At 49.4% G+C, this 26,795-nt stretch overlaps 1 protein-coding gene across 5 annotated transcripts; it reads left to right on the plus strand.

The window, feature by feature from the left end:
* The first annotated feature begins 282 nt into the window (after nucleotides 1-282).
* On the plus strand, nucleotides 283-25,303 carry FHL3 (four and a half LIM domains 3). Of its 5 annotated transcripts, XM_014258652.2 has the most exons (7): nucleotides 11,986-12,131; nucleotides 16,130-16,197; nucleotides 20,850-21,034; nucleotides 21,112-21,286; nucleotides 21,923-22,092; nucleotides 22,254-22,440; nucleotides 23,384-25,303. In XM_014258652.2, exons 3-7 carry the CDS (start codon nucleotides 20,879-20,881, stop codon nucleotides 23,533-23,535), a joined length of 840 nt encoding a protein of 279 aa, XP_014114127.1. In that variant the 5' UTR covers nucleotides 11,986-12,131; nucleotides 16,130-16,197; nucleotides 20,850-20,878; the 3' UTR covers nucleotides 23,536-25,303. The 5 variants fall into 5 exon arrangements, with proteins under 5 accessions (XP_014114126.1, XP_087923661.1, XP_005529946.2 ...); XM_014258651.2 differs by lacking the exons at nucleotides 11,986-12,131; nucleotides 16,130-16,197 and adding an exon at nucleotides 283-401; XM_088067535.1 differs by lacking the exons at nucleotides 11,986-12,131; nucleotides 16,130-16,197 and adding an exon at nucleotides 290-401 and having other exon boundaries at nucleotides 20,853-21,034.
* The last annotated feature ends 1,492 nt before the right edge of the window (nucleotides 25,304-26,795 follow it).

A 26,795-nucleotide genomic window follows, 5' to 3' on the forward strand; every position in this document is an offset into this window, starting at 1 on the left:
ACCCCGCGGGGACCCCCGGGCATGGGAGGGACCGGCCGCCGCCGGGACAGCCCCACGGGGCGAGCGCCGCCGCTCCCTCCGCCACCGCCCGGAGCCTTCCCGCGGAGCTCCCGTTCCCGCCCGCGGGAGGCGAAGCGCCGGAGCCGCCGCCTCGAGCCGGGGTTCATCCCGCTGCCGGCCGCACGGCGAGCATCGCGGGCGGGCCCGGCCCGCTCCCCCCGCTGTGGCGGCAGCGCCTCCCGGCGCCCCAGCGCCGTGCTGGGCGGGCACCGCCGGGCCGCCCCCGGCCCCGCCCCGGGCCGGGCTCCGCGCTCGCGGCTGAGGAGCAGCGCCGAGCTGAGCCGGGTCTGCCCAGCGCCGGAGCAGCGGGAGCAGCAGCGCGGCCCCGGGACGCCGACCAGGTGGGCAGGGCAGGGCCGGGCCGGGTCGGGTCTGACCGGGTCGGGGGCGGGAAGCGCCACCCCCTGTGGCCCCACAACCTCGGGTGGGTCGGGCGGTGGCGGGGGTGCCCTGGGGGGGCTGCAGGGAAGGCACGGCATCCCCCGGGAGCCCGGCGCGGTGACGGTGGCGGCACTGCGATGTCGCTTGCCGGAGAGCTGGGCTCCGGCAGCACGCTGCACACCACTTTTCAAAAGGAGAAAACCACAGTCTTTGGGCCGTGCCCCTTTGCCAGGCTGCGAAGTTGAGAGCTTGAGCAGTGTTTTATGAAGAGAGTACTGAGACTTCACTCGACCAAGAGACCCGGGAGTAAACTATAACCAAATACTCAAATATAGCACAGAAAATTTTTCAGCACATCTGGAGTGATTGCTATTTCCCAGAGAATCGTAGGGTAGCGAGGGGAAAAGACTCTAAGCCTTGCTTTATGTGTGTGTGTTTTAGACAAAGACTCGGAAGTCACAGTTTGGATCTCACATGAAAAAGTAGCTCAGGATCTTTGCAATTTTTTTTTTTTCCTCAACAGTTATATTTCGGATTTTGTTTTCTTACAGGTAACTTTTTACTGTTTTCTTTATCCGTTTCCAGTTCTGTACCTGTGGTTGCATTAACCACTGACACTTTCATGAGAACTCATGGGGACGCTGGATACACTTTCCAGTTAGCCTGGGTGAAGCGTGGTGGTAGGAATTTCTCTCCACAGACTTGCAGCACAAACGGATGGCATGTGCCAGGGATACATATCTTCACAGGACAGGATTTGATACTGAGGTCTCTTTACTTAAATCTGAACTTGCTATGTTCAGTGTTTCCCAGTTTTGAAAATTGTAAAGGAATTGTTCCAAAGAAGAAAACCTATTCCTAGGAGCAGAAGAAAGGATGAAACTCTGGTGGATACAGCATCCTGGTGGCAGCACAGGCCTCTAGGGAAGAGTGTAGGGACATTCCTTTTACTTTTCTGACTCTTCTACCAAGCATTAGAAATCTGTGACTCTTCTGGCTGCCTAGGTGTTGCAACTGCCTTATTTCCCTGATTTGCTTTGTCAATACGTGGTTTAACTTCATGATAGGCAAAGAGGAAAAAGGAAGTCTGACATTTCTCCTATCTTATTTTTGTGCCATATTCTTTCCTTTTCCTAACACGGAGACTGTATTGTTCCCTTGCTTTTCTTGCTGACCACTTCCTTTGAGGCATAGAATTGTCTGCAGTAGTTTCATTCTTACCCAGCTTGGTCTGTAATTTTGTACACTTTTATATATGGTGGCATAGCACAAGAGACAAAAATATAGGTGATACGGTTAGTTGTGGGCACTAATTATAGCAGGTCCTCTACAGCAAAAGGTATGTTTTGGAATGAACTCCATAAACCTGTGCACAGGAGTGGTGGGACACACTGAAGGCAGGGCAGTGTTTAGGAACAGCCAGAATTCCCTAACAGGAGGCCTTGTGAACTGTTCCATGATCTCAGCTTCTGGAGCATCCATGTCTTGGATTTTTTGGGGTAAAATCCGTGCTTTTCCCCTGCCTGCAGAACATCATCTGAAGAAGGAGGGGTGTGTAGGGTGCTGAAGGTCACTGTGTTCCCAGTCTTTGGGAGGACAGGAGGTCGCTGCTGTTCCAGCAGATCATCTGCCCTGAGCTCAGCTCCTGGTTTGCCCTGCTGTCCCAGAACACAGCTGGTAGCAGGATAGCTCAGCTTTCCCTGGTCCATCCTATCCTGGGGAGGCAAGGCAGGAGTCTCTTTCCTGGTTGGTGTCATCAGGGTGTCCTGGTTGGTGTCATCAGGGATTTTGTCTGTAGTGTACCAGTCCTGTGTGACTGTAGGCAGTATTCACTGGTTGTCAATTGATTCCTGAGGGGTATGAGTTTAGCCATGTTCTTTTCTGGTTTTGGACATAGCAGCTTCAAGACTGAGGTGAACTCTTAACTGATGGAGCCAGAAAAATCTTCCCTGCAGGCAGGTTACCAAAATTCCCAGTGCACCAACTTTGGAAGCACTGGGTTCTGTTCCCAGCCAGGACTTGCTTGCTCTATTGCTTGCCTGATGAGGTAAGATGCTTTCTGCTGTGTTCCTAATTGCGGCTGTTACATGGTTGGCTGGTGTTTGAAATGCCAGCAGAAAGGTGGAAAAAATTGATTACTCTCAATGCTCAAAGTGTTTCCAATGCCCTCTCCCTTAGAAAGGACTTCTATGGCAATTGCAGCACTGATGCACAAGATTTTCTTGGTGGTGCACCAGGATCCTCATTGATGTCTGTAGGATTTTTGCTGCCCGTAGCTTACATGAGGCTGTGCTTGATGAGCCACATTTGCAGCAGTAACCTCAGGAGAGAGGCAGGAGTTAAACCCTGTTGCTCTGCTTCACCTTTTATGTGATAAAGGTACCCAGAAAACTGGGGTCTGGCTACTCTGAATAAAAGCCAAACCACTTAACTGGACAAACAGCTCCATAATTCCTTTAATTGCTCAAATAAGAAATCATTTATCCTCTGGTGTTCAGTATCCCTGGTTGACACGTGCTGTTCTCGGATTGCCCGTGCCCACCACAGTGCCCAGGTGCTCTGGCAGTGATCTTTGCAGTTTTGCTCAGAGTGCAAGTGGCTCATTCCTTAGGAGACTTCGACTGCTTCTGCTGGAATTGGTACAATTTCTATGGCCAAACTGGAAAAATTCAGAGAGGACTTCATAGTGTTTTGCCTTGGTGATATCATCAAAATCAATTTAAGCATTTTACTCAAGTGGGTTTTCTCCAAAAGGAGGGGATAGCTATAACCCTAAATACCACCTGTATCTAGGAAAGGGAGATCAGTTGTTAGGGGACAGAGAAGCTTTACCAGTAGCATTTAATCTTCAGATTACTACTACCAAGAGCTTTACGGTCATTTTTAAAGTGAGGTTGTGGGCAGAAGGGCCAAGCTTCACGAGCTGGTTTGGTTTTGTGGCTGCTCTCAGGGAAGCTGCTGCTGTGAGCACTGTCCTTCAGCCACTCGCCAGCGAGGAGGGGGCATTTCCCACCAAGCCTGTGTTTGCTGGACTCTGCTCTGAAGTGAGGAAAGGGAAATACTTCATTCTGTGGAGATGTAGTTGCTGAGGAAAGTCCTTGGTCTTTGTTTCTTCTCTTCCTTCCGTTTTGTTCTGGTTTCACCAGGTGTAAAATACAATTGTCAGCCGTTTACACGGAAGGGGAATGTAGTTTTCCTGTTGAAGAAAATATCAAGGGTCTGATTGTGAAAGGAAAGGGGAAATAGAAGAATGCCACATGGCTTCCACCTTCCTGTATTTCACCCCAGCAAAACTGCCTCTGCTGAGTGACTACTTTGTTGATACTTGCTAAATGGAACAATTTTAACAAATGATTCTGCCCTTACTCACAGAGGCCCACCAAGAGAATAATATTACTCTGGGAGGAATCAGGAAGACACATCCATTAGGGCTAAATTAATAGTTATGAATTATTTAGTAATGTCTTAACACAGAATCCAAAGAGCAATGGAATAAAAATTCTGAAATTTACAGTCTTGTTCTTAGTGTAGTCTCACTTTGACTTGATTTGTCCTGTGGTCATCTGATTGTTAATATTAATACATTTCATTTTTTATTTGCCTCTGAATATGTTACTGTAGATCATCCCATACTTGCAAACTGCAGATTCTTTTATGTGAAGTATTTTAAACTTCCAAAATACAAAAAATATAAATTATTAAATCAGCAGCATGGATAGATACTAATTCTGGACCCTTCTGATTTGTGTCATGGCTGGAACAACAGTTTGTTGATGTTTATGGCCAATCTGCCCAGTGCCAGTTCTGCTCAGGAATATAAATTATCTTCCAGCACCAACTTGGTGCTGATGCCAAGGACATGATCTTGACTGCTTCCTAACTTAGCTTTGAACATCTGAGCTGTGAGGAATGAGGAATGTGCTGCATCTAACCTGGAGCTGTTGGCGGCCACCGATGTCATGAATCCAGTGAGTGGAGAAGCCAGCGCAGGTGACTGGACAGCTGGAGCTATTTTCTCTACACAGGAGGGGCAAAGAGAACTCTGAATAGCTCAAGGAAATGCTTGGTGTTGTTTGAACAGTCAGAGATCTGCTTCCCTAGTGCTTCCTTCAGCACATGTTACACTTGACCCTGCCAGCACTACATGCCAATAGGAGTCAAGTCTTTGTCCCCAGTGGTAGATTAAACTGCTTGGCCATTGTTGCGAGTCCAAGATTTTCCTCTCTCACCCTGTTTAAAAGACTGCTTGGATGTGCAGCCAAAGTAAATATATGAGCTAATAAAAACTAGAGATAACACATGCATACTAGTTGTTACGGACTAACTGTAGCACAAAGAGGCACAAGTTTTGCTGGCAGCTTTTCTGCTTAAGTTTTGAAGCTCAATTACCTGCAGAAGAGTTGGTATGGATCAAGTATAACTTCCTTTCTATTGCAATAGGGGAGCTGTATCTGTATTCATGTGTATGTTTGGAATAAGAAAGGCATCTGTTATGCTGCTGAGGCTCTAGTGCCTGCCTTGCAAGGTATAGTGCATCAGCCCCAGGTAAGCACTTCCTCACCTGACAGCTGAAAATGCTATGGCAGGCCATGCAGCTCCAGAATACCCTTCTGTATTTCCCCACAGTCACTTTCCTTGTTGGCAACAAATGCATTTTCAACTGACTTTTTCAGTTCCTCAGCACATAGCCTGTGAGGGCCACTGCTGTAAGGTAACACTGAGATCCATAGTCTGCAAGGAGTTAGAAGGATAGGAGATATTTACGTGGCTCTTGGAAGTGCCCCAGCTTACAGTAAAGGGAAGAATGAGATTGGGAGAGTATCACTGTGGAGTGACAGGGATGGGATTGTCCCTGTGGTGCAGTGCTGTTGGACACCTGAGTTACAGATGGTGCTGTAGTGAAGAGCTGGAGAGATCTATAATTGTCTGGGGATAAGGCTGGTTTGAATGCCTACGTTACCAGCACACATACTCACTGTGTGTCTGGAGAGGGCTGACCTACTGAAGTCCTTCTACAGTGGCTTTTTTTGCTTTTCCCTTCCTGAGGCCTTTGGCTCTGGAGGGACAGTGTGGTCCTGCACCCTGTCCTTCAGCCCCTTCTGCAGTGGAGTGATCTGTGATGAGCAGGTTAGAGAGAACTGAGGGCTTAGAGTGTGATATGGCATTAAAGGATTAATGGCAACTGAGCAATAATTACCATAAATTATGCAGACTAAGTCCAGATCTAGGAACAGTTTTACCGCTTTCATTCCAAGCCAGTCATGGCTCATGCTGACAGCACACCTGGAAATGAGGTAACTGAATAATCTGCCCACATCGTTCAGATCTGCTGGGGTTTGGGCACAGACTTAGTATGTGTTTTCCCTGCTCCTGGGCAACCTTTGTTCTCCTGCAGCCAGGAAGTCTCCCTGATGGGATAAGACAAGGTGCTTCTGTTCCTTTCTTGAGAAGGACGCTGTTAATTCAGCTGTGGTGCGACTTCCCTGTGAAATTCCCTTTCCAGATGCAAAGATCTCCCTGTTATTGCAGCAGGACATGGAAAGACTTTCAGTGCTGCCTGAACATGTTATTTAGGTCAGTTGCAAGGAAGATGGCAATGTGAATCAGAGGAGTTGGAAGAGAAAGAAAGTCATTAGACAGCACCTTGACATCCCGTGCCAGTGTGGGGATTTTCTCTGCTGACGCAGAAGCCTGGCTGGAGCACACATTTGTTGTCTTGTGCTCTTGGTATGGTCCTGTGGCTGGGGAGCTGGACTGGCAATGAAGCAGTGGGCTGCAAAGACAAAGCTTGCCTTTGCCACTCTGTATCAGCACCTAGATCCTGGTGGCTGTATGAACTAATCTCTGAAAGAGAGAGAAAAAGGTCTCTTCCTCATCACTCTGGAAAACCAGGTGTATCAGGATCATTGGCCTGACTGCATACATTTTGGGTGAGTGAGGCTCCAGAAGGTGGTTTTACAGAGGCATGTTCATCATGTTGTAACGTTGACCAGAGCAGCTTAGGGGCTGTTCCCATCCCAGTAGTGGGTGTGTGGTGCCCAGTTCACTACAGAAGCTCTGAGGGAATTCAGCAGTCATTGGCCAGAGTGTGCTGGGCCAGCCTTGGGCTGGAGGGCTGGTGGTGGGAACCCCCTGAAAATATCCCACTGGGCAGGGCTCTGCCAGATGCTCTGTTTCCCTTCCCAAAGGAAGTAGCCTGAATTTACCCAGTGCTCTGTAGAGACCTGTAGGCTAAAACAAATTATTTTTACACAGTAGGAAACATTGAGACTAACCTTAACTGATGAATCAATTTGCCAGCTTTTAGCCTCAAGGTCCCTAGTCCCTCAGGGCTTTCCAGCTTGGGTCGGTTTCCCAGAAAGATTCTCTTGGATATGTGCTGTTGGCTCATTACTAGCTGTTTTATTTTTCCAAGAGCCAGCTCTCGTTAGCTTCGTTCTCACAGCATTGTTTTCTTTCTAGAAGAAGCTTTTGCTGGCTCTCCTAAACTATTGCATGGGAATTGCTTACTAGCTTACATTTTTTTTGTTTGTTTTGACCCAAAGCTGTGCTTTGCTCCCCTCTGTAACACTGCCAACATAATTTCCAGTCTCTTTTAAGCATATGTTTTGCAATAGTATCTAAAGTCTTGGCTCCAAGTAACTGCCTTACAGAGAGATTAGTATCTTCTAACGAAGGAATTGAGAAGCAAATAGTGAGAACAAAAGCAATATCTTGAGAGCCTGTAAGACTATCCTGACCTTTCCCAAAGGCCTCAGCCTGGGCCTCAGTGTTCAGCAGATGGCAGAAATCAGGGTGGACTTTGATTTGTAGGGGCCTCTGCCTTGCTGCTGTATTTGCGGGAAATGTGCTCAGCACATTGTGGCCATCTGGGCTTGACTGTACTATTCTGATAATCCCCAGGGAGCCTTCTCCAGCAAAGCTCATCCTTGATGGAAGTCCTCTTTGGCTGACCTTGTGGAAGGGTAGTATTAGCAGGGTGGATTTTTGAGATTTGACAGTGGCATTCCTCATAGGAAGAAAATGGGCTTGGGAAATGCTTTGTCCTGGCCAGGAAGGAAGGTGCCACTCACCAGGTATCCACGTGGGCACACAGCTGGAATTACACAAGAGAGTGAGGAGGTTAGTGTTAATGTTTTCTAAACTTCAGGAGGAAGTGTTACAGGAATGCAAAGGCCATCAGAAAACCAACTGGAAAATTGCCTTGCTTTAAATGGGAGAACCAGATGTGGAGAGGTTGAATCTGGAACTGAGAGTCTCAAAATTGCAGGGAGCTGAGTGACTGGCCACTCACAGGGAGACAAGAGTCAGATGAGGGGGTCCTGGCAGGAGCTGGAATCTTCATCTGGATCTAAATGAATGTCTACTTTTTTAAATGAAGAACTGAGGTGGCTTTGCCTGAAATCAAAAGAATGATTGGGTGCTCAGCATCCCTGGAACTGAGAGGTCAAAATATAGGCTGCCAAATTCAAGAAATAAGGAAAGAACAAAACCAAACCCTCTCCAAGCTGTATTCTGAGCCTGTAACTGCTCTGCCTCAGATATTTAGCATTTCAGGTGTGGGGGGTGTATGGCAGCTTGAGTGGCCGGTCCGAGGGGCAGGGCTGTCCTCAGGGATCAGGATGTCTGCCCTGCCCCTTGCACCATGCATGTGGCAGTGTGTGCCTGCAGACCCGTGTTTGCTTCTGAACCACACGCTCTGCTCATGACCCACCCACCATGGGCTGTTGGACCTGTGGCACCCATTCTGCTCCCTCCTGCCTGTCCCTGGCCATCCGTGGTGACAAGCCTCAACCCTTTTCCTGACCTTTTGACTCTCCAGCTGTGCAGCGTGTGGGGCTTGCTCCAGGCTGCTTGTGAATCAAACTCCCAGGAGAGTTTGTGTGCTGGTGCCACAGAGGCTCCTCTCCATCCATGTCTGTCCCGTGGCAGTTTGTCCCTGTGCTGCCCAGGCAAAAGGGACTCTCTGCCTCTCGCTCCATGGCTGGCTCTGTGGGCCAGCCCTCGTCAGCCACACTCTTGAGAAATCTTAGTGGAGATGTCGACCTGGCAGATGGAGGCTGTTACCTCATTCCACAAAAATGCTTTGTTATTGAGAAAATGGAAACTGTCTGAGGTTTGGGAGCTGAATAGAGTCATTGGTGTCTGTTTTAACCACAGTTTAGTGGTGACTGCTCAAAAGTTCCCCTCTCTGAGCATTCCCTTTTCCTACACCCATAATCTTCAAGCCATTGGAGAGCTGCGATGACTTAACTTGTTAGCTGAGCAAAAAAAATGTTGAATGCTGTTGCATGCTCTGCAGAAACTTCACTAAAACCTCAACATCTTCCAGCAAAACAAAAACAATGAGCCAAGAAATAACCCTTTGCAAGCTGTTGGCCAGAGAAGTGATCCCTATGGATACTAAGCCAAATTCAACCCTTTTTACAGTTTCAGCTGGGTGTCTTGTTTGCTTGACTTTGAAAAGCTCTGTGAAGATTATGAAGGAACTTCTTGGAGAGAAAAGACATGTTTAGAAACTTAGATTTTGTAATTCTTGAACACGGGTATTTGAACCCCAGTCCTGAAGAGAAATTTCTTTTCATCTGTTTTTAAAAGCAGATTTCAGCATTGTGGATTTGAGAGCATAGGAAAAAGACTAAAAATAGGGATTGAAGTGTTTGCAAGCTAGTTTTCATATTGCTGTGAATAATGACTTGAGTTAGTCCAGAAGAGCATTTAACCTAAACACAGGCCTTGTTTTACTTAACAGATATTTGTGAAACTGGCATCTGATACCTCTTTCTGAGGACCTTCTATAAGCATTAATCACCAGCACCCTAAGAGAACCAAGAGCAGCAGCTTTTTGGAAATAAAATGAACATTTTATTTATGTATTTTTAAACTAATTAATCTTGGCAGGCAAATTAATGTCTTCCAGCTGCTACAGATGGTTTTCACATGACTAAATATTTTGGTGTGTAGAAAAACCTAGAATAGTGGAACCACAAGATATTAAGTATTTAATTATTACCCTGGAATGTAAATATGACCTTGATATTTTCAATTTGTTTGTCAAAATTTCAAGTGTTCTCTTAGAAATCCATCAAACAATACAGTTCCAATCTTGTTATCTGTGAAGCAGAGTGACTACTCAGCATCTTCTCCAAATTTGTTTAAATATCAGAGTGGGTTTTAGAAACAGGAATTTGCTTAACTGGAGAAATGATCCCAGCTGCTTGAGGCAGAACCCAGGATCAAGGTTTGAGATGTAATGGACTAGTTCTGTTCTAGATCCCTGCTTTCAGGTTTAGCCACAAAAATCCTTTCTAGGCTCAGCTCTGCCTCTTAAGGTCTTAAGGAGGTTTTTTAATATAAAATACAAATTGCAAAAACAATTAGCAGTTGATTTTCAGTCTGTATCTTACCCATTTAGAATGCATTCTGGCCATGTGTTGTTCCTGTAGTTGTAAAGCAACCTTATTTCTTGAATGATCCAAGCCCACAAGATTTCCCTCATGTGAGTGTGTCAGAGGTAATTTCTGTTGTGGTTCAGGTCTGTGTGGCTGCAGATCACACACAACCTGCGTGTACACTCAGGCTTCTTGTAAAAAATGTCTTTTTGTAGTTCTTCTAATGAAACAAAAGAAAGGGAATCATAGAAAATATGTATATGAAAGGCCTAACAGCTGAAGATGAAAATTCCTCTCTGGGGTCCACACCTGATGGCAGTTTTCCTGGATATTGCTCAGGATGGGAAGACAACAAAAAGCCAGTAACAACAAAAACCATGGGTCCTAAGCTGTCCCTGAGTGCAAGGACTGTGTCTGTAGCATCATGAGCCCCAGTACCAGCCTCAACTCCTGACTTTTGCCGGGCTTTTGACCTCACCTTTGAATTCCACTACCCTCATTTAAGGAAAACGTGGCTTTTTCCTAAGAACTAGCCCTTTTTGAACTGGTGCCTAAGTTCCTGGTGCTGCCCTATTCCAGTTCTGCCTGCCAGCTCAGCCTGCTCACTGCAAAACCCCCAAGTTTAAATAGCAAGAGCAGCTAGCAGAGGCATGGTGTTGGTTGAGAGATGTCTGGATTAGCTGTGCTCTGTAACAGCACAGCACTGTGTCTATCTGTTATAGGGCTGGACCTTAAAGACCACGTCCCTCTCTTCCTTCTCGTCACGTCACATCACGGAGCTAGGGTTGTGCAATCTCTCCACGCAGGTCTGTAACATGCGGCAGTGGGCGTCACACTTTCCACTGACAGGGGTATGTGCTGCATCTCGGAAGGAGAAGAAAGATGGAACTTGGATCTTGGTTCCATTTTTAGTTCTACAGCCTTGCCTAGTGCCAGAACCCTCTGAGGTGCAAATCCCAGGAGGGAGATAGCATTACTCCCTGACCTGCAGGTATTACAAGGGTAAATAATGTTTTTGCTGCTGACAGCTGTTAGGGAATTGAGGAAGCCACAATCCAATGAGAGGTGTGGGATGTCAGCTCTGTGGAAACTGAGGACATTTTGCATTAATGATCTTGCAGTGGATCATCACATACATTTGCTGACAGTAGAGAGTAAGGGAGTTAAACTGCTTCCCAGGTAAATCTTTAGTTTGTGTCCTTAAATTTGGATTATTTATTCTCATCTGCCTCTTTCCTTGACACATGGACATTTTCAAAAAGAAAAGTCAACATTTAAATCTAAAGGCATTTTAGTGGTTCCTTTTAACTCAGTGAACAGTGCACATCAAGAAAATTGCTGTGTGCCTACCTCAGAACATTCTGGAATACATAGACTAGTAGTGGTGCTCACCAAGAGTCATTAAAAGCAAAAAGTGCACAGCATGTTTTGCATCTATCTCAGCCAAGAGAAGTTTTATTTCTGCTATTTCTCAGCCCTATGCAAACATCATATAACTCACAGAAAGATTAAATCTGGCCCAAGTGCATGTGTAGAAGTCTTGGATGTGTTGCTTTTGGAGAGCCCAGAGCTGAGTGTGGGAAATTGTAAGTGCACATCAGGTTGGTGAAGGTGCACAGATTGTGTCGTGCTTCGTGCCGTGTGAAAGAGCAACAACTACAGGTTGATGAAATAATGCTTCCAGGTCCTTGATAGCTTTCAGTTTTAATTTTAGAAAAAGATGTAGAGCAGAACTTAGAATAAGAATGGAAGATGAAGGCAGAGACCTTGAATAATGGGGCCCTGAGTAGATCACGCTGTTTGAGCCACACTGACCCTTTCAAGTGACAATCCAGGTTCTGCTGCTCACCTTGTTAGCACCTGACTCGGTAAGTCAGGCTAATAATGATGTTCATGAGTTTTTCCCTTTATGTTAGGAGTTTTGCTTATTCTTTTTCTGTCATCAGGACATTGAGCAATAGAAAGGCTTTGGAAGTGAAATATGTCTACACAAAACTGGAATCATGTCTCTTGTGAAAATTTAGAGTAACTTCTATTGCAAGTGTCCAATTTCTAGTCACAAGTAATGACATTTAAACCCTTTTGGAAATACAATCTGTGTGCTGATGTCAGCCTTGGTTTATGATGTGACTGCTTTTGTTGCTGGACAAGCACTTGAGTGTTTGCTAGTGAAGTGATGATTTACTCATGAGAGTGTCTGGCTGGTGGCACCTGCTGTAGCTGACTGTGACCAGGGACCAGGGGAGCCACCTTGGCACAGCTGGGTTTGTGCTGCTCCTTTGCTTTCAGCAATGCAAGGTAACAGAATCGGGCTGAGCTTTTATTTCCAGCGTTTGCCAGTTTGGGACAAATAGCTTGTAAATGGAGCACTTTTGCTCAGATCAGTTCGAGAACAGAGGGCGGGTTGTTGGCATTGCATTGAAGCCCTTGATCCTCGGGCTGCTTGAGCATGTGAACAGCTCTGGGAACTTTTTTCCTGTAGTCAGAGTGCACGTTGCTGCTGCTTCCATCAGCATCAGTGAGTGTGGAGCACCTTCCCTGCAGCAAAGAAATGAGACATTGCTTCACATCTACTGCTTCAAGGGCTGAGACAGCAGTTCTTCTTGGTCTTCAGCTGAAAGGTGCCAAGAGAGGAGCCTCTGTTAGTGAAAATTCTGGTCTTTCTGATCCTTTTTAACCTGTGAGAGATGTATTTCATGTAGGTTTCCTTGTAAATCTCAGATGGGAATGAGAGAATGAGGTTCTGTAAAGGAGCCACAGACCTGGATCAGGGACTCTTGATGTTGTTACTTCTTTTCTGATCATGTGGGATTCTTTTCTGTAAAGGAACAGCTTTTCCTCTGAGTTTTTAGGCACAGTCAGTCCACATGTTTACTGAGCTGCCTGCCAGCAGCAGCTCCAGCTCTGAGATAGACGTGTCCGGTGGGCAGGGGCATGGGACTGGAAACTCCATGTGTAGCTGCGTGATATAAAGGCATTCTATATTTTGTGAGCATGTGTCCCTTAAAATAGCTGTTCCCACACAGTCACTTGGATGTGGCACACTTTTCCCTTTCATGGTTCCCACCAAAGACCATCTCTGCACAGCAGAGCCAGGAGCGCATGTTGCATCTCACAAATTTATTTTAGTACTTGCAAGGAGTTATTTTGTAGAGACTCTACGTGAAATACGTGACAGTTGCAACTGATGGCTTCTATTATTTAACTTTTGCAGTACTTAAGGGTAATTTTAAAGGTGTCAGTGAGAATGGTTTGAAGATAACCAGCTGTGTAGCGTGAAAGTAAATGACACGTGCTACCCAGATCACCTGGCAGAGAAGTCTTCAGTCACAGAATGGACCTTATTTCACTTCTATGCTGGCAAGGCAGTGACTAGAAGGTGTTCTCTCCTCCTCGCAGCGATCCCATCTGTCCCCTTTCCTCGTTTTCCTCCGCTGTGCTGCCCTTGAGAGCGCTGCCCTGTTTCGGGAGGCTTGCAGCTGGCACACACAGCATCTCCCGGGCAACAGATGATCCGAGGTTTTGTTTCAGAGAACCGTCAAGCCCTTCCCGGGGTGGTAACATGAGACAATTCGTCTTTGCCAGCATTCAGTCCTTCCCCAGATTTAGAAGCTGCTCGCATGCTTCGTGCTGCAGGACTGGCATTGCCTTTGCTCGCAAGGGACACCAGCAGCTGTAAAAAGCGCTTTATAGGGACTGTCCGTGTTCCTTGGGCTAAGAGCCAGCGCAGGTGGAGAGGCTTGCAGTGATCTGTGGCAGAGGGAGCACACAAATGTCACTGCCACATCCCCTGTCACCTTCCTCATCCCTCTGCGGATTTTGGAGAGCCCCAAAAGGGACAAAACTGCCAGGGCTCAGATGCACATTACCTCTCTCCATCCATCCATCTGCTTATATGCAAGAAACCAGCTTGTGTTTGGGAGACAAAGCATCAAATCGGAAGAGGGAGTATTTTGACCAAATTTGGTGAAAAAATTCACTTTGCCCTTTAAGTAATAGGCATGCATTAAATAAAGCATGTCTGGGATATGTGTCTTTTCCTACTACTGGAAGTCAAAGTTGCTTTGTTTGTTGAAAAAAAACATGAAGCTGAGCAGAGTGTTAATCAGGAAAAGAACTTTCAGGCTTGCTGAAAAGGGGAGACAGGGAATAGGGGGACTGGGCTCAGATTGTACAGGTTGGTTTTCAGCACATGAGCAAAAACCACAATCACTAGGGCTGCATCCAGTGCTTGAGACAGTCCCTTGATTGCCTTTTTGGTCAAAACAGAGGGATGATCTCGTAAGTATCTTTTATTAAGGACTGCAAAAAGCTTTGTAAATACTAACTTAACTTATGTATCAACTCAGAAATAAGAATGGCTTCATCCTCGATTTAAAAGCAGCTGTCTCTAAGGGAAGGAAAAGTGCAAACTACAGCGTAAGGATTCAGTTGTGATAGAACTTCAGGGAAATAGAGCGGAATTACATTATTTTGCAGTAGTATCTATACTGAGATGCACAGGCCCCAAGAACTAGCAACTGGAGCAGTCAGATTATTTTTTCTGCATATAGGCTGTGATGTCTGTTTGAATTGGAAGATTCTTGTGTGCTGAGCTGATCCAAGATGAAGGTACATTGGCCTCAGTGTGCAGTTAGTCATTTCCTGTCACGCTTTCATGTTTGAATTCTATTGTACTGCATATGACCTTTATTTTGTGGGGCAAAGAGATCTTGAAAACACCATTGCCAGGAGTCCTGGCATTGTTAAATTGGATAAACAGCGAGGCATTTATATGGCTGTGGGTTACATGGGCATAAACCAATTAAACTTTCAGTGCTAGCTTGTAACATGCTCACAATATGTTTATTGAGAGTAATTGCACACCTGTCCCTTGCTCCTTTTTAAGAACAGACAGGAGCAGCCCTTTCCCTGGACTGCAGCTCTTGCTCCTCTGATCACACCAAAGCTCCTGTGATCAGTCACATTCCCTGAAACTTGGCTTCAGCATCTTTCTTCCTCTTATGGCCACTGTGACCATGTGTGCAGCTGCTGCCCTCAGCCAACCCCCCACCTCAGTGGTAGCTGTGCCTGGCTGCCAGCATCCCCTGCTTGTCACTGGCACGTGGCAGGAAAGGTACCTGTCACGAGGAGTTTCGGCCAGGCTGTCTCTCATTTCTCTGCATTTTCCTCAGAGACAAGCCAGAATCTCTCCTGGCATATTTTTTAAGCCATGGGTTTCTTAACTGCTTGACAGAAGGGTCAGTGTTGAGCTGGGCAGAAGTTTCTGGTGTGTTCCTATCTTGCTCCTCTGCTTTCAGGCTTCCTCCATCAATTAATGGTCTGCTTGAATGTGATGGATCCAAAGTGCCCAAATGATTTCAATTTCTCACTTCCTGTTGAGTGCACAGAATTTGCTTACTTTGTGCTCATTTTGAATAAGATTAACAGTTGATCTCTTGAGCAAACATTCCATTTTAATGTCAGCAGAATGATGTAGACTGCCTGCTCTGCGTGGTCCCGAACAGTTTTACTGCTGTTAGCTACACCTCTGAAGGGCCAGGATTTTGTTCAGAACCTAAAATAGTTAACCCCTACAGATGTTTAGTACCAAATTTTTAACTCTGAAACCATTCCCTCCTTTTTTCCTAGGCAGAGTTTTTAATTTTATGGTTGCACAGTAGGGACTCTTCAGCTTCTTTCTCAGACTCTGGTAGAATTAGCTTTCCTTAAAGAGAGTCCAGAGCAAGGGCTGAATTGTCTCTTGTGTCTCTGCCTGTGCTGCTGGTACCTCAGGAGCTCAGCAGTGGTGGCAGCTTGGCCTTGCTCACCTTGGACCAGGTGTGATGTCTCCATCACGACTGTGCAAACAGCTCAGCGTTTCCCACAGGCACCTCCGGGCAGGCTGGGGACTGGAGGCAGGTGTGATTTTCTTACTGATTGTATTCTGTTTAAGAGTACAATCAGACATTTGTGGGATAGGTGTGGTTTTGGCACCGTCCTTTATCTCTGTGCAGAGCTGTTAGGAGTCTGTGATACAGCTTTGTTCTTTGGAAGGGGCACTTCAGAGATCCCCTCTGAACAATGGGAAACCTTTATTTTGTCGTTCTAAGCCTGTATTAAAATCATGCTTCAGTTTAGGTCTTGTGGCTTGTCAGATTCTGCTACTTCAGTTTTAACGGATTCTGCTGCTTCTTCCTCACAAAGTTGCAGACATTTTCAGGAAGCTACTTACCTTGCTGACAGCAAGTTATTTTATTTGAAATGCAAGGTGTTTCTTTACAGTGCTGCCAGCCGTTTTACTCAATCTGTTGCAGAGCCTGGAGGAAGCCGTGACTGCTGTGGGCAGGAGGGTGTCCTGCCCATGCTCGGGGGAAAGGCTGAGGTACAGCTGGCTCAGCAGAGCTCAGTGCACGCACATGCATGAGCACAACACCCCGCTGCTGCAGGGAGCCTGTGACCATACACCCAGCTGATCTGCTGATCTCTGAGGCTGCCTGTAAGAGCCAAATTTTCCCCGTGTGTTGGAGAAATGACCTGCAGCATCCTCTGGTTGTGCTGGTGAAGGGGAAGCTGTCCTGTGAGGCCTGTGGTCACTGAAAGACTCTACTCCTTGCCATGCTGGAGCCCTCCTTCCTACTTAAGATTCCAGAGCTGTCCCAGGGAGGGCTGAGGCTGGAAGGCAGCTTGGAGGAGAGAGCTGAGGGCAGGAAGTGACTCACTGGTGCTGCAAGCAGGCGGGTGAAGGTTTGATGCAACTCTGCTCCCAAGGGTGCCCCATGCAGGCTGGCTCACCCTGAGGGAGCACTGGGACCTCTCCCCAGCTGCCTCGAGCTCTCCTCTAACAGCCCTAGGGATGCACCAGGTTTGCAATGCTGGTGGGCTCTGGAGCAGAGTGACAGGGTACAGGTGGGCAGCAGCATGAGCAGTGTGCAGAAAGCCCCAAAGCACCCCAGGGAGCTGCCCCTACCCCTCAAAAACCCAGCCTGGGGCCAGGGTGCACAGTGACCCTGTGCAGATCCCCAGAAGTGGTGTCAGGAAACGTGGAATGAAAGCAGTCCCAGCATAACGGAGGGGCTGGAGCTGCTCCTCAGAGCAAGCAGCTGGTTTGCCTTTTAGGGTCGGCAGCAGGCAGAAACAATTTCATGCAGATTCCAGGACCCATAATGGTTCTGGAAAGCTAGCAGGAACAAAAAGTGTTCTTCTCCTCTGCTGACCTTGGAGTGCTTTGAGGACTGTCTTTCAAAGCCATGTCCCTGGACTGTTTCATCCTTACATGGGGAATACTTGCCTGCCCCAGTGAGGTCGTGCTTTCTCTTCTGTGTGTCTGTTTAGGTGTGAACTACAACTGCTTATATTTATGCTCAGCCCTGGGGAGGTGAGAATAGGCAGGGACCTGACAGACAGTCAAAAGCAGGTCTTTTCCTATGTCCTGGAAAGATGAAGTGTTTCCCTAGGAATAGCCCCATGGATTACTCTAGGGTGACTCTGTGGAGCAGCTGGTTGTGAGCTGACAACAAAAAAACTGGTGTGAAGTTACATGGGGTTACAGGTTCACCACACACACAAGACTCCGCATCTAAGGAGTTCATTGTAGGAGGAACCGTCTCAAAAGGCCAGTTAAACTCTTCAGTGATTGTGTGGATCGGGCCCTACGCTGTCTGTATTGCCTCCTTTGCATAACAAATCCCCGGTTTATTAGTGCTAAAATTAATATAATGATCCCCTGGGACTGCTGCTAAGCCATCGGCTTTGGGCAATGACACCAGGGTGGTGTTGGGTGCATGTTACTCTCTAATTAGAAAGTGGACTTTGCTGTGCTTCCTTGACAAATTGCTGACCTTTCCCATACATGAGGCTATTCTGAGCTCTGCTCCAGACTGATCAGATTTGCATCGTGGAGCATTTTGGATGTTGTTTGTGAGTGGAGCTCTTGTTCCTAAAGCTGTTTGTTCATGGGCACAGGAGAGGAGCTGAACTTCCTTTGCTCCATGAACACAACTACATCTTTCAGAGTGAAAGAGGAGGCAGGCAGCTGGCAGGCATATATCTGTGTTTATTTTTGCCCTCCAACAGCTAGTGAGACAGCTGAGCAATATCCCACATGCAGCTCCACCATCACCCTGTACAAGGGACCTGCTTCAGCAAGCCTTGTCCCCCGGACCGGAGCCATCTGGCAATGGGCAAACGCTCTATTTGCAACTGCAATCCCATCATTATAGGGCAACACCTTGGTTAGCATTTGAAGGCGTTCCTGACATCAGCCCAGCACACCCAACACACAGCTAATGTTTACAGGGTGGTGCAAAGGATGAGCACATGCTCCCTGGCACAAGAGTGATTGCCTATATTCTACCTTCTATGTCTGAGCCTCGATTAAAGGGGTTTTCAATGCATTTTAAAACTACCTCTTTCTTTCATAAGGAAGGCAATTCCCAGGTTCATCATTACAATCACAGAAGAATTGATTTCACAGAAGAATAAGAATTCTGGGCTTTTCTACTATTTCTTTTACTCCATTTCTTTTGTCCCACCTTCCTTTTCCCAGTGTGTTTGGTCTCACAGCACAACATCTCAGGGACGAAGATGCTGCGTTTGCTTTGGTGCTGCCCAGGCTTCGATGCCCCTGCCCAGCTCTGCATGTGAGAGCAGAACAAAGGGAGCAAACAGCTTATCTAACACAAATAACCCTGAGCAAACTTCCTGGGCCTGTTCTTGTTCTGTTGAAAAGGCAGCGCAAAGTCTGTTCCCGTGTGTGCTGACTGCAGCCTTGGCCATGTGAGACTCCCTGCATGGCTCTGCTGCACCCACAGCCCGGGGAGCAGCACTCAGCTCACAGTGTGCAGCAGGCATACACAGACTTTGGGGAGAAGCTACTCCAAGGGGAGGCAAGCCTGGCCCACTTTAGGGTCCTCCTTGGTATATCATTCCTTAGAGGGTTTGTTTTTCACTTCCTCTTCTGACAGCGTCAGGGTAGCAGTGCTCAGCAGGCTTATTCCTCATTACTGGTAAATCTTCATTCAGGTTGTTTTTTCTTTTTTTGTGTTTTCTGATGTCCTCTGAGCCTCTATTACTGGACTACAGAGCTGAAGTGCAGCCCATTGAGAAACATGGAAGTTCCCTGCTCTGGCGGTGCCTTAGCTCCCAGGCCAGGAGTGCTCATTAGAGGTCCTCTTACTACAGACACACCTTGGAAAGTTCCCTTCACCAGGGCTGGGAGGGGGAAGGAGGAGAGTTGGAAATTTCATTTGATTTGCCAGAGAGAAACGTCTCAGGTAGCTTCAGAGTGCGAAGGCAATTGGGGTGGCAGAGAAGGCAGCCATGGGTGAGAAACAGCCAGGGGCTGTGTGGGGGTCAGGGGAGCTGCTGCCCAGTCACAGGAGCATCTCGGGGCTGCCCCAGAGGGGAGGGACACTGTGGGGGCAGCGCAGTCTGGAGCAGAGCTGGAGCAGCAGGTCCAGTCCAGCACCTTGCAGCAAACCACCATGTGCCTGCCTCGTGTCCAGTAACAGACTGGACATTGCCTTGTTCTGCAGGCAGCACACAGAGCTGCTGGCTGGAGCTCTGGGGGAGGCTTGCTGGACACTGGCCCCAGCCCATGGTGCTGGCAGAGACATGCCGTGGAGCAGCTCCTGTGGCCACAGCCACACAGGACTGCCACGCTGGAGGGCACAGAGCAGGCAGTGGCCTGGGTGGCAGCTGGTAACGAGTGTCTGAAAAGGGACTTTGTTTCCCCTCGGTTGGTCACGTAGCCGTGTGGGAGCACTGGATTTATTCTCCATCAGTCCTATCGGCACATACCAAGCTTGACAACAGCTGGGAGCTGTGTGGCTTAGCCAAGAATAGCCCTGGGGAACTCTGGGCTGTGAGTCAGAGCTGTCTGGATCAGCTCCTGCCCTGGAGGCTGCCTTCTTCAACCTACAGCCAGCCGTGGGGAGGGGGTGCAGGGGCTGGTAGGGAGCTCCCTGACCATTAAATGCTTAACTGCAGATTGAGCTGTGATTGCTCTTTGTGAAGTGGGTGGGTTAGTGAAGAACACTGCAGTGGAGGTGCTCTGCAGCTGACAGTTCCCGTGTAACTCAGTGGGCTTGTCTACACTTGACAGCAGCCCGGGTTAAAGAAGGGTGTGATTTTGCAACTGGAAAACTCCATGTTTAGGAATAACCAGACTAAACTAAACAGGAGGAAGATAGTCTTGTTCTGGAGTCAATGCTCCAAAGAAAGCAAAATAGTTCCACAAACCTGCTGTCTGTGTGGGAGATAAGGAGCAAGGAGAGATGTCAGGTCTCCTTCATGCCAAGCCCCAACAGGTGCTGTGGAACACCCATCTGCCCCTATAGCTTCTCCCTGGAGAATGTTTGTAGATGGAGCAACACATGCAGAACAGTTTGCTGGGACGAGGCTCCACAGCCAAGGCACAGTGCAGAATGCCTGATTCCTGCTTCCCTATGGAGCAGCTTTAAACCTGGTTTAAACCTCTGGAGAAGTTCCAGGGTTTGAGCTGCTAGCAGCCCCTCAGGCAGAGCTTTCAGGCATTGTGAGGAATCCTGCTACAGACCATGCAGGGCTGAGCGTGGGTCTCTGACGGGCAGCTGGGCAGACTGATCTCCCTTAGGGTGCCTGGCTCTCAGATATCACAGCGGACACACAACCACGTGGCATGTGCATACTTTTGGTGCCAAACAAAAACTTTTCATGCAGGAAATCTCTCCCTTTTCATTTGATACTTGACTTCCCAGGAAGATAGCAGAGTGAGGAGCATAGCTGCATGCTGACATGTCCAGGTTTTCTGAGTGGTGCCAAAGTGTTCCAGCTGTGAGCTGGAGTATAAGCCTGAAGCAGGGTTCATTGCAGGCCCTGATGTCTGCAGGCTCTTAGGGCAGTGCATGCAGCCCCAGAGCATGAGCTCAGTGTGGGTCTGTCCCCTGTGCTACAGCAGCTGTTGGCTCAGTACAGGGACTCTGGAGGTGGCAGGGTTGTGCAGGGACATCTCAGACAACCTAAGCTGCTACTGACCTACAGCTGCTCTGATCTCAGCAGGTGAAGGAGGGCCTCAGACCAGCACCATGACGGAGTGCTTCGACTGTGACAACTGCAAGGAGTCCTTGTATGGGCGCAAGTACATCCAGATGGACAATGGCCCATACTGCATCCCCTGCTATGATGCACACTTCGCCAACACCTGCGACGAGTGCAAGGAGCTGATCGGCCACGACTGCAGGGTGAGTAGAAACCGGGCAGACAAGCAGGTCAGTTCCTGACCTGTTTGGTCCCCTCCTCATGCTGGCTGTACTCCCAGGAGCTGTACTATGAGGACCGCCATTACCACGAGCACTGCTTCCGTTGCTTCCGCTGCGACCGCTCTCTGGCTGATGAGCCGTTCACCTGCCAGGGCAAGGAGCTGCTGTGCAATGACTGCTACTGCAGCGAGTTCTCCTCCAAATGTATCGCCTGTGAGAAGACCGTCATGCCAGGTAGGAGCAGGCAGATTCGAGCATTGCAGTTTGTTCCTGCTCTTTTAGTGTCAATTGGAGCTGCAGGTCCAGCATGAGAGCAGTGTGGAAGAGAGTTGGATCTCTGTTTTCCTGCCTTCCTGTCACTGTATGGAGAGGGCTGGGTCCTTTGCTTGTCCAGCAAGACAGCATGATCCCAAGCTGTGATCACCACAGCAGCCCTATCTATCTGTTCCACTTTTTCGTGGGGAAATGAATGAGGGAGGAGATAACAAAGGGTTTCCTGGGCACTTTCTGCTGTGTGCTGACAAGAAGAGACAGAATGACTGAAAACGTATGAGTGTCTCTGGAAAAGGCCTGAGGCAAAGGCGTGTGTCTTTACTTGGCTATTTTGGCACCATCTTTAGATGTAGGTTACGTCAGACATCTCTGCCATGGCCTTTGTGCCAGTGCTGGGGACATGTTCCTGCAGGCCTCCTCTTGTGGCTGTGCTGTGGGCCTGAGGCCCCCTCTCCAGCTGCCCGTGGTGGTGAGCTGCCACGGGGAGGGGAAGCATAGAGCCAAGTGTGCAGGACCACAGTTCACCCTGTCCAGCCCCCCACGTCCCTGTGTGCACGTGTGCCACTCCCTCGTGTCACTGCAGGGCTCTCTTTGCAGGCTCCCGTAAGCTGGAGTACAATGGACAGACCTGGCACGAGCATTGCTTCATATGCAGCAGCTGCCAGCAGCCCATTGGGTCACGGTCCTTCATCCCAGACAAGAAGGATTATTACTGTGTCCCCTGTTACGAGAGCAAGTTCGCTCCTCGCTGCACTAGATGCAAAAAGGTATGTGTGGCCTGAGAGCCCAGAGCCCCCAGCTCTGATGCAGGGATAGGGAGCTCCCTGCTGCTGCCTGAGCCCTGTCAGAGGAGGGTTCAGGTGCCAGCACCCCAGCTGGGCTGTTTCCCTTTGCCTGTGTGTCACCAGCATGTGCTCTCTTCCTGCAGACCCTCACCAAGGGAGGAGTGACCTACCGGGATGAGCCCTGGCACAAGGAGTGCTTTGTCTGCATGGGCTGCAAGACCCCCTTGGCTGGGCAGCAGTTCACCTCCCAGGATGACAACCCATACTGCATCAAGTGCTTTGGGAACCTCTATGCCAAGAAGTGCAGTGCCTGCACAAAGCCCATCACAGGTGAGGAGAACAGCTCTCCGAGGAACCTCGTGGTACAGTGAGCCTGTGGCTACTTCTGTCCCTTTGTCTGTGTCTTTCAAAGTGGTGAACTGTGTTCTGTGGGAGGAATTCCCCCTACCCACAGGTAAAGGCTCCAAAGTGACCCCTCGAAGCATGATCTCATGTCTCTAGCTTGCCTTTTTTGATACTGATTGCCATGTCCTGTGAAAAGGTCGTTCACAGACAGGGAAAGCCTAGAGCAGCAGCTGGTGCAGGGGCGTCTGGACCTGCTGTACCTGCCTAAGGCAGGGGAAGGAAGGGATCCTCTTCTGCAGAACCCCCTAAGAGAGTCTGGCTTCCTTCCTGTCGTCCCCTACTTGACCTTCCCCCTTTCAACTCGCAGGTTCTTGCTACTGGGAAGGCAGGAGAAGCTGTGAATTAGCTGGTGATTCAGAGGATGATTCTGGCTGAGGACAGCTCCCAGGCACCCACTTCTCCTCTGGTCCCTATGAGTTTGTTGCAGTCCTGGGGAGAAGAGGGTCACAGCTCACTAGTCCAACAACTGCCAGCAGAGAAAGGAAGCTCCTGTGGAGCCTCTGCAGGAGCCTGGGCCTGAGCTGGTGGCAGGATGTCTTTTCCCAGGATTTGAGTAGTTCTGTCTGCCTTCATCCACTGTAATGGTACAGCTCCTCTCCCTGCTCTTCCTAGGGGAGAAAATTGTGATTCTGGTCCAAATCTGTCAACCCTGCAAAGTCTGCTCTGAAGCAATTTTAGTGCTTTTCCCCCGGCAGAGTGGAGATTCGCATTTCAGATCTATTTGATCCCGGGGTGTGTTTTGGGTGCTACCACCAGTGCCATGTGTGAAGACTTGACCTGGAGATGAGCAGGCCAGGGCTCGATCTGTTCAGGAAGCTCATCCCAGTTTCCCCAGAGAGTTTGACACTGTCCTCTGTCCTTCCCACAGGCTTTGGCGGTGGCAAATACGTCTCCTTTGAGGACCGTCACTGGCACCACAACTGCTTCAACTGCGCCCGCTGCAGCACCTCGCTGGTGGGGAAAGGCTTCATCCCCGACAATGATGAGATCCTGTGCCGCGACTGCAGCAGCGACCTATGAGCCCCCGAGGACACCGTGGGGCAGGGGCTTCCTCTCCTCTTCAGGGCCTTTGTGCCAGATTCCCCAGCAGCATTTTGGGGGCAGAGCACAAGGCACCCAAGATGGGGGCTGACCCTAAACCACGGTGTGTTCAGGGGGTTCCTGTGCCCCCTCCCTGAAGGCTAGAGTATGCTGTGCAGTCTCTGTGCAGTCAAAGCTAAATAAAGCTGAAAAAGGAGCTTCAAGACCCCCCATTATTTACTCTTTCTTTTCGCTTCCCGTCTAACCAGGCACGAGCCCAGCTGAGCAAAGGGCAGGAGTGGCTTCAGCACTGGGCTGCTGGATGTGCACGCTGGCAAGCATGTATTCACCCCTTGGCACAGCGCTGACTTCTTTCTCCATGTGCTTCCCTCGCTCTAGGTGACACAAGGCAGTGTGTCAAGAGGCCATGCAGCTTGGCCATGCTGACCTGTCACAGCTGGCTTTGCACAGCTTTCCCATATGCACAGCTGGCCCGGGCATGCAGGGCACTGTCTTCTGTTCTGGAGGTTTGGGGACACCAGGATGGAGTGTGGCCTGGAGAAGAGCATACAACCTGTCAGATGGGATCCGCCTCTGGAATTTTGTAGCACCGCACCCTTTGCAGGCCAGACCCTTTGCTCAGCACAGCATGGAGGCGCTGTCTTAGCTGTGAATGAGGAGCTAATGTCACTTGTAGGTACGGGGCATTCTGCCCACCCACACTACCCCATTCCTGTCCACCTGTGCTGTGACCTCCCATGGCTGGGGTGGCTGAGCTGGAGCTGGGAGTGCTGGCCTGCTGATGCTCAGATGCATCTGGCTGAGCCCTACAAAAGGGCATGCTGCATGCTGGGAGCACTCAGGGCTTTATTCCTTCTCCATCCCTCTCATGAGGATCCTTGGGACAGGCACTGCTATGCAGAGCCCAGCTGCCAGCAGCACTGGGAACACCAGAGACCTCTGTTAATTCAGGGAAGGGAGCACTGCCCGCAGTGCCTGTGATTAGTAGCTGCTGGGAGGTTCTGCAGTAGCACAGGGCTCCAGCACAGAGAGCAGTTGAGGGGGCAGCAGGATGTCCACAAGCTGCTCCTCCAGGGCTGCCTGTGTCCCCAGTGGTATGCAGGGAGTGGTGGCTCCTTCCAGCCACACTCATCCTTCCCTGTGTCCCAAACAAGAAGTAAAGCAAAGATGGCATCTGTGGGGAGGGGACTTTGCATTGCCCAGGTCCCAGTTGGCCCTAAGTGCAAAACAGGGTGTCTTGAACCATCCCAGACTCACATGAGGCCTTAAGCAATCCTTGCCCAATGGCTGAGCTGGCCCTGGGCTAAGGCCGGTCTCAGTGGGATGCTCATGCCTGCCTGGTCTCTGCATCCTTCTGCTTCTGTCTCGCTGGGGCACTTTCGCCAACCCTGCTTTCCTTCTTAGTCAGCCACATGCTTTTCTGTTAACCTGTTCTTGTGGGCTTTTTCCCTCTTGTACTCATTTGTCATGAATATCCATCATTTTGTACACAACTACAGGATGAAGGGGCTAGCCCCCCCACTCAGGCTTCACTTAGGAACAGAAAACATAATGCATGTTGAAGTGTTACTACTCTGTGTTCAGATCCTTGTTGAATCCTTGTTTGGAAGCTTTGACGACAGCAAATCAGAATTTGTGTGTTTGCTATTATGAGAGGAGCTTGGAGCCATCTCCAGAAGGAATTGTCCTAAACCTCAGCGTCCTCTGTATTCCCTACAGCTTTATACAATAAACCGTTTTCGTGACACTTGCTCTTCTGAGTCTTTTGAACAGCAGGCACAGGGCAGAGTGCTGAGTTGGTGCTGGGCTCTGCTCAGCCTTGCCTTGCCCCTAATCCAATTCTGGGGACAGGCAACCTCCACAGTGCTCATGCCTGCCTTCCCAAACCACAGCCCAGCATCAGCCACGCTGGCCCTGTGGCTGTGGCAGAGCAACAGCATCTCCCTCCTCCTACTGGGTGGCTGCAGTGGGTTTCTGGGGCTGGGGGTGTCCATCTGTCCGTGCTTGCTGTCTGTACAGGCAGGCAGTTCTGCAGGACAGGCCCCAGCAGGAGGCTCCATGTTTCCAGGCTGGGTGTGGGACCAGATCGCTGCAGCACCAAACCAACCCTGCTGTGCAGAGCAGCCTCCCTGCCCTGCAGTATGCACTCCTGGCTGTGCCACAACATTCCGAGGGGACGTTCCAAGGGGACTCCATCTTGCCGCAGCCTTCAGCCAGGATATCCGAAGTCCCCTCTTGGCAGCCTTCCCTGAAGTGCTGCACACTCTTTACTCATATTTATCAGTCAGGGAGCCATTTATTCCCTAACATATGAAACTGTTTTCCACAGATCCTTTACATTTCCCAGCAGCTGCTGTGACTTCCTCTGGACTTGCCTGCTCCAGCCATGGCTGGGCTCCCGTGGGTGCTGCTCTGGTGCAGGATGGGCACAGCCCATGGGGTGCCTCTGTAGGACCATGGCACTGGTGTGTGCACACTCCTGACTGCAAAGGCTCTGCTCTGGTGGCTGATGGAGTTCTAGCACGATTTTTGTTGCTGTTGGTGCCCTGTGACCTGGGCTGGGCTCTGGTGCTGTGCTGGGCCCTGCAGGGTGAGTGAGCAGCTCCAGCCCAGAGGTTCCCAGCTGAGCCTGTCCTCCAGCAGCAGCAGCACAAGCCAGGCTTTCTGCACTGCTGTTTCCAGGGATTACCCACAAAAGGTTTCTGTACAAAGGGCCCCCAGGCTCCTCTTTCAGTCAGCCTCCAGAGCCTCACGTTTTTAGCCAAAAAAGGAAATGACCCAGCTGCACGTAGCACTGGAACATCTGGATTTTATCCCTGTCATGAATGGGTCATGGCTGTACATGGCCCAGTGCCTGATTTACAGGAGGGGGAGGGTGATGTCATGCACAAACATCCCCTGAGACTCTGGAGTGTGGGTCTGAAACAGTCATGGAAATTTTATTAAGCACCAGAGGCATTGTGAGGGGGGTCAGGCTGGGGCTGGTGAGGTGGGAGTGGGGAAGCTGCTGTGGACATGAGGCAGCACTGCAGGGGTAGAAAGAGACCCTGCATTGACCAAATCTGCCCAAGCTGTGCCCTCCTGCACCACTGTGGATCAGGGACAGCGTTTGCAGCCCCAATGGGCAGAGTCAGGTTGAAGCCACTGCCTGGGGAGTCCTGTGCAGGGCCAGGAGCTGGACTTTGATGATCCTCACGGGTCCCTTCCAGTTCAGGATATTCTGTGATTCTATGCATTTC

The sequence above is a fragment of the Pseudopodoces humilis genome, chromosome 27, assembly GCF_049639895.1.
Source record: "Pseudopodoces humilis isolate 2021_Gansu_Grassland_sample_001 chromosome 27, ASM4963989v1, whole genome shotgun sequence".
In the NCBI taxonomy this organism is placed as follows: Eukaryota; Metazoa; Chordata; class Aves; order Passeriformes; family Paridae; genus Pseudopodoces; species Pseudopodoces humilis.

Excerpts from the sequence above, each read along its gene's own strand:
- FHL3 (XM_014258650.2), top strand. Across the intron at positions 21,035-21,111 it reads TGATCGGCCACGACTGCAGG|GAGCTGTACTATGAGGACCG; the intron begins GTGAGTAGAAAC and ends CTGTACTCCCAG. Across the intron at positions 22,093-22,253 it reads GCTGCACTAGATGCAAAAAG|ACCCTCACCAAGGGAGGAGT; the intron begins GTATGTGTGGCC and ends CTCTTCCTGCAG.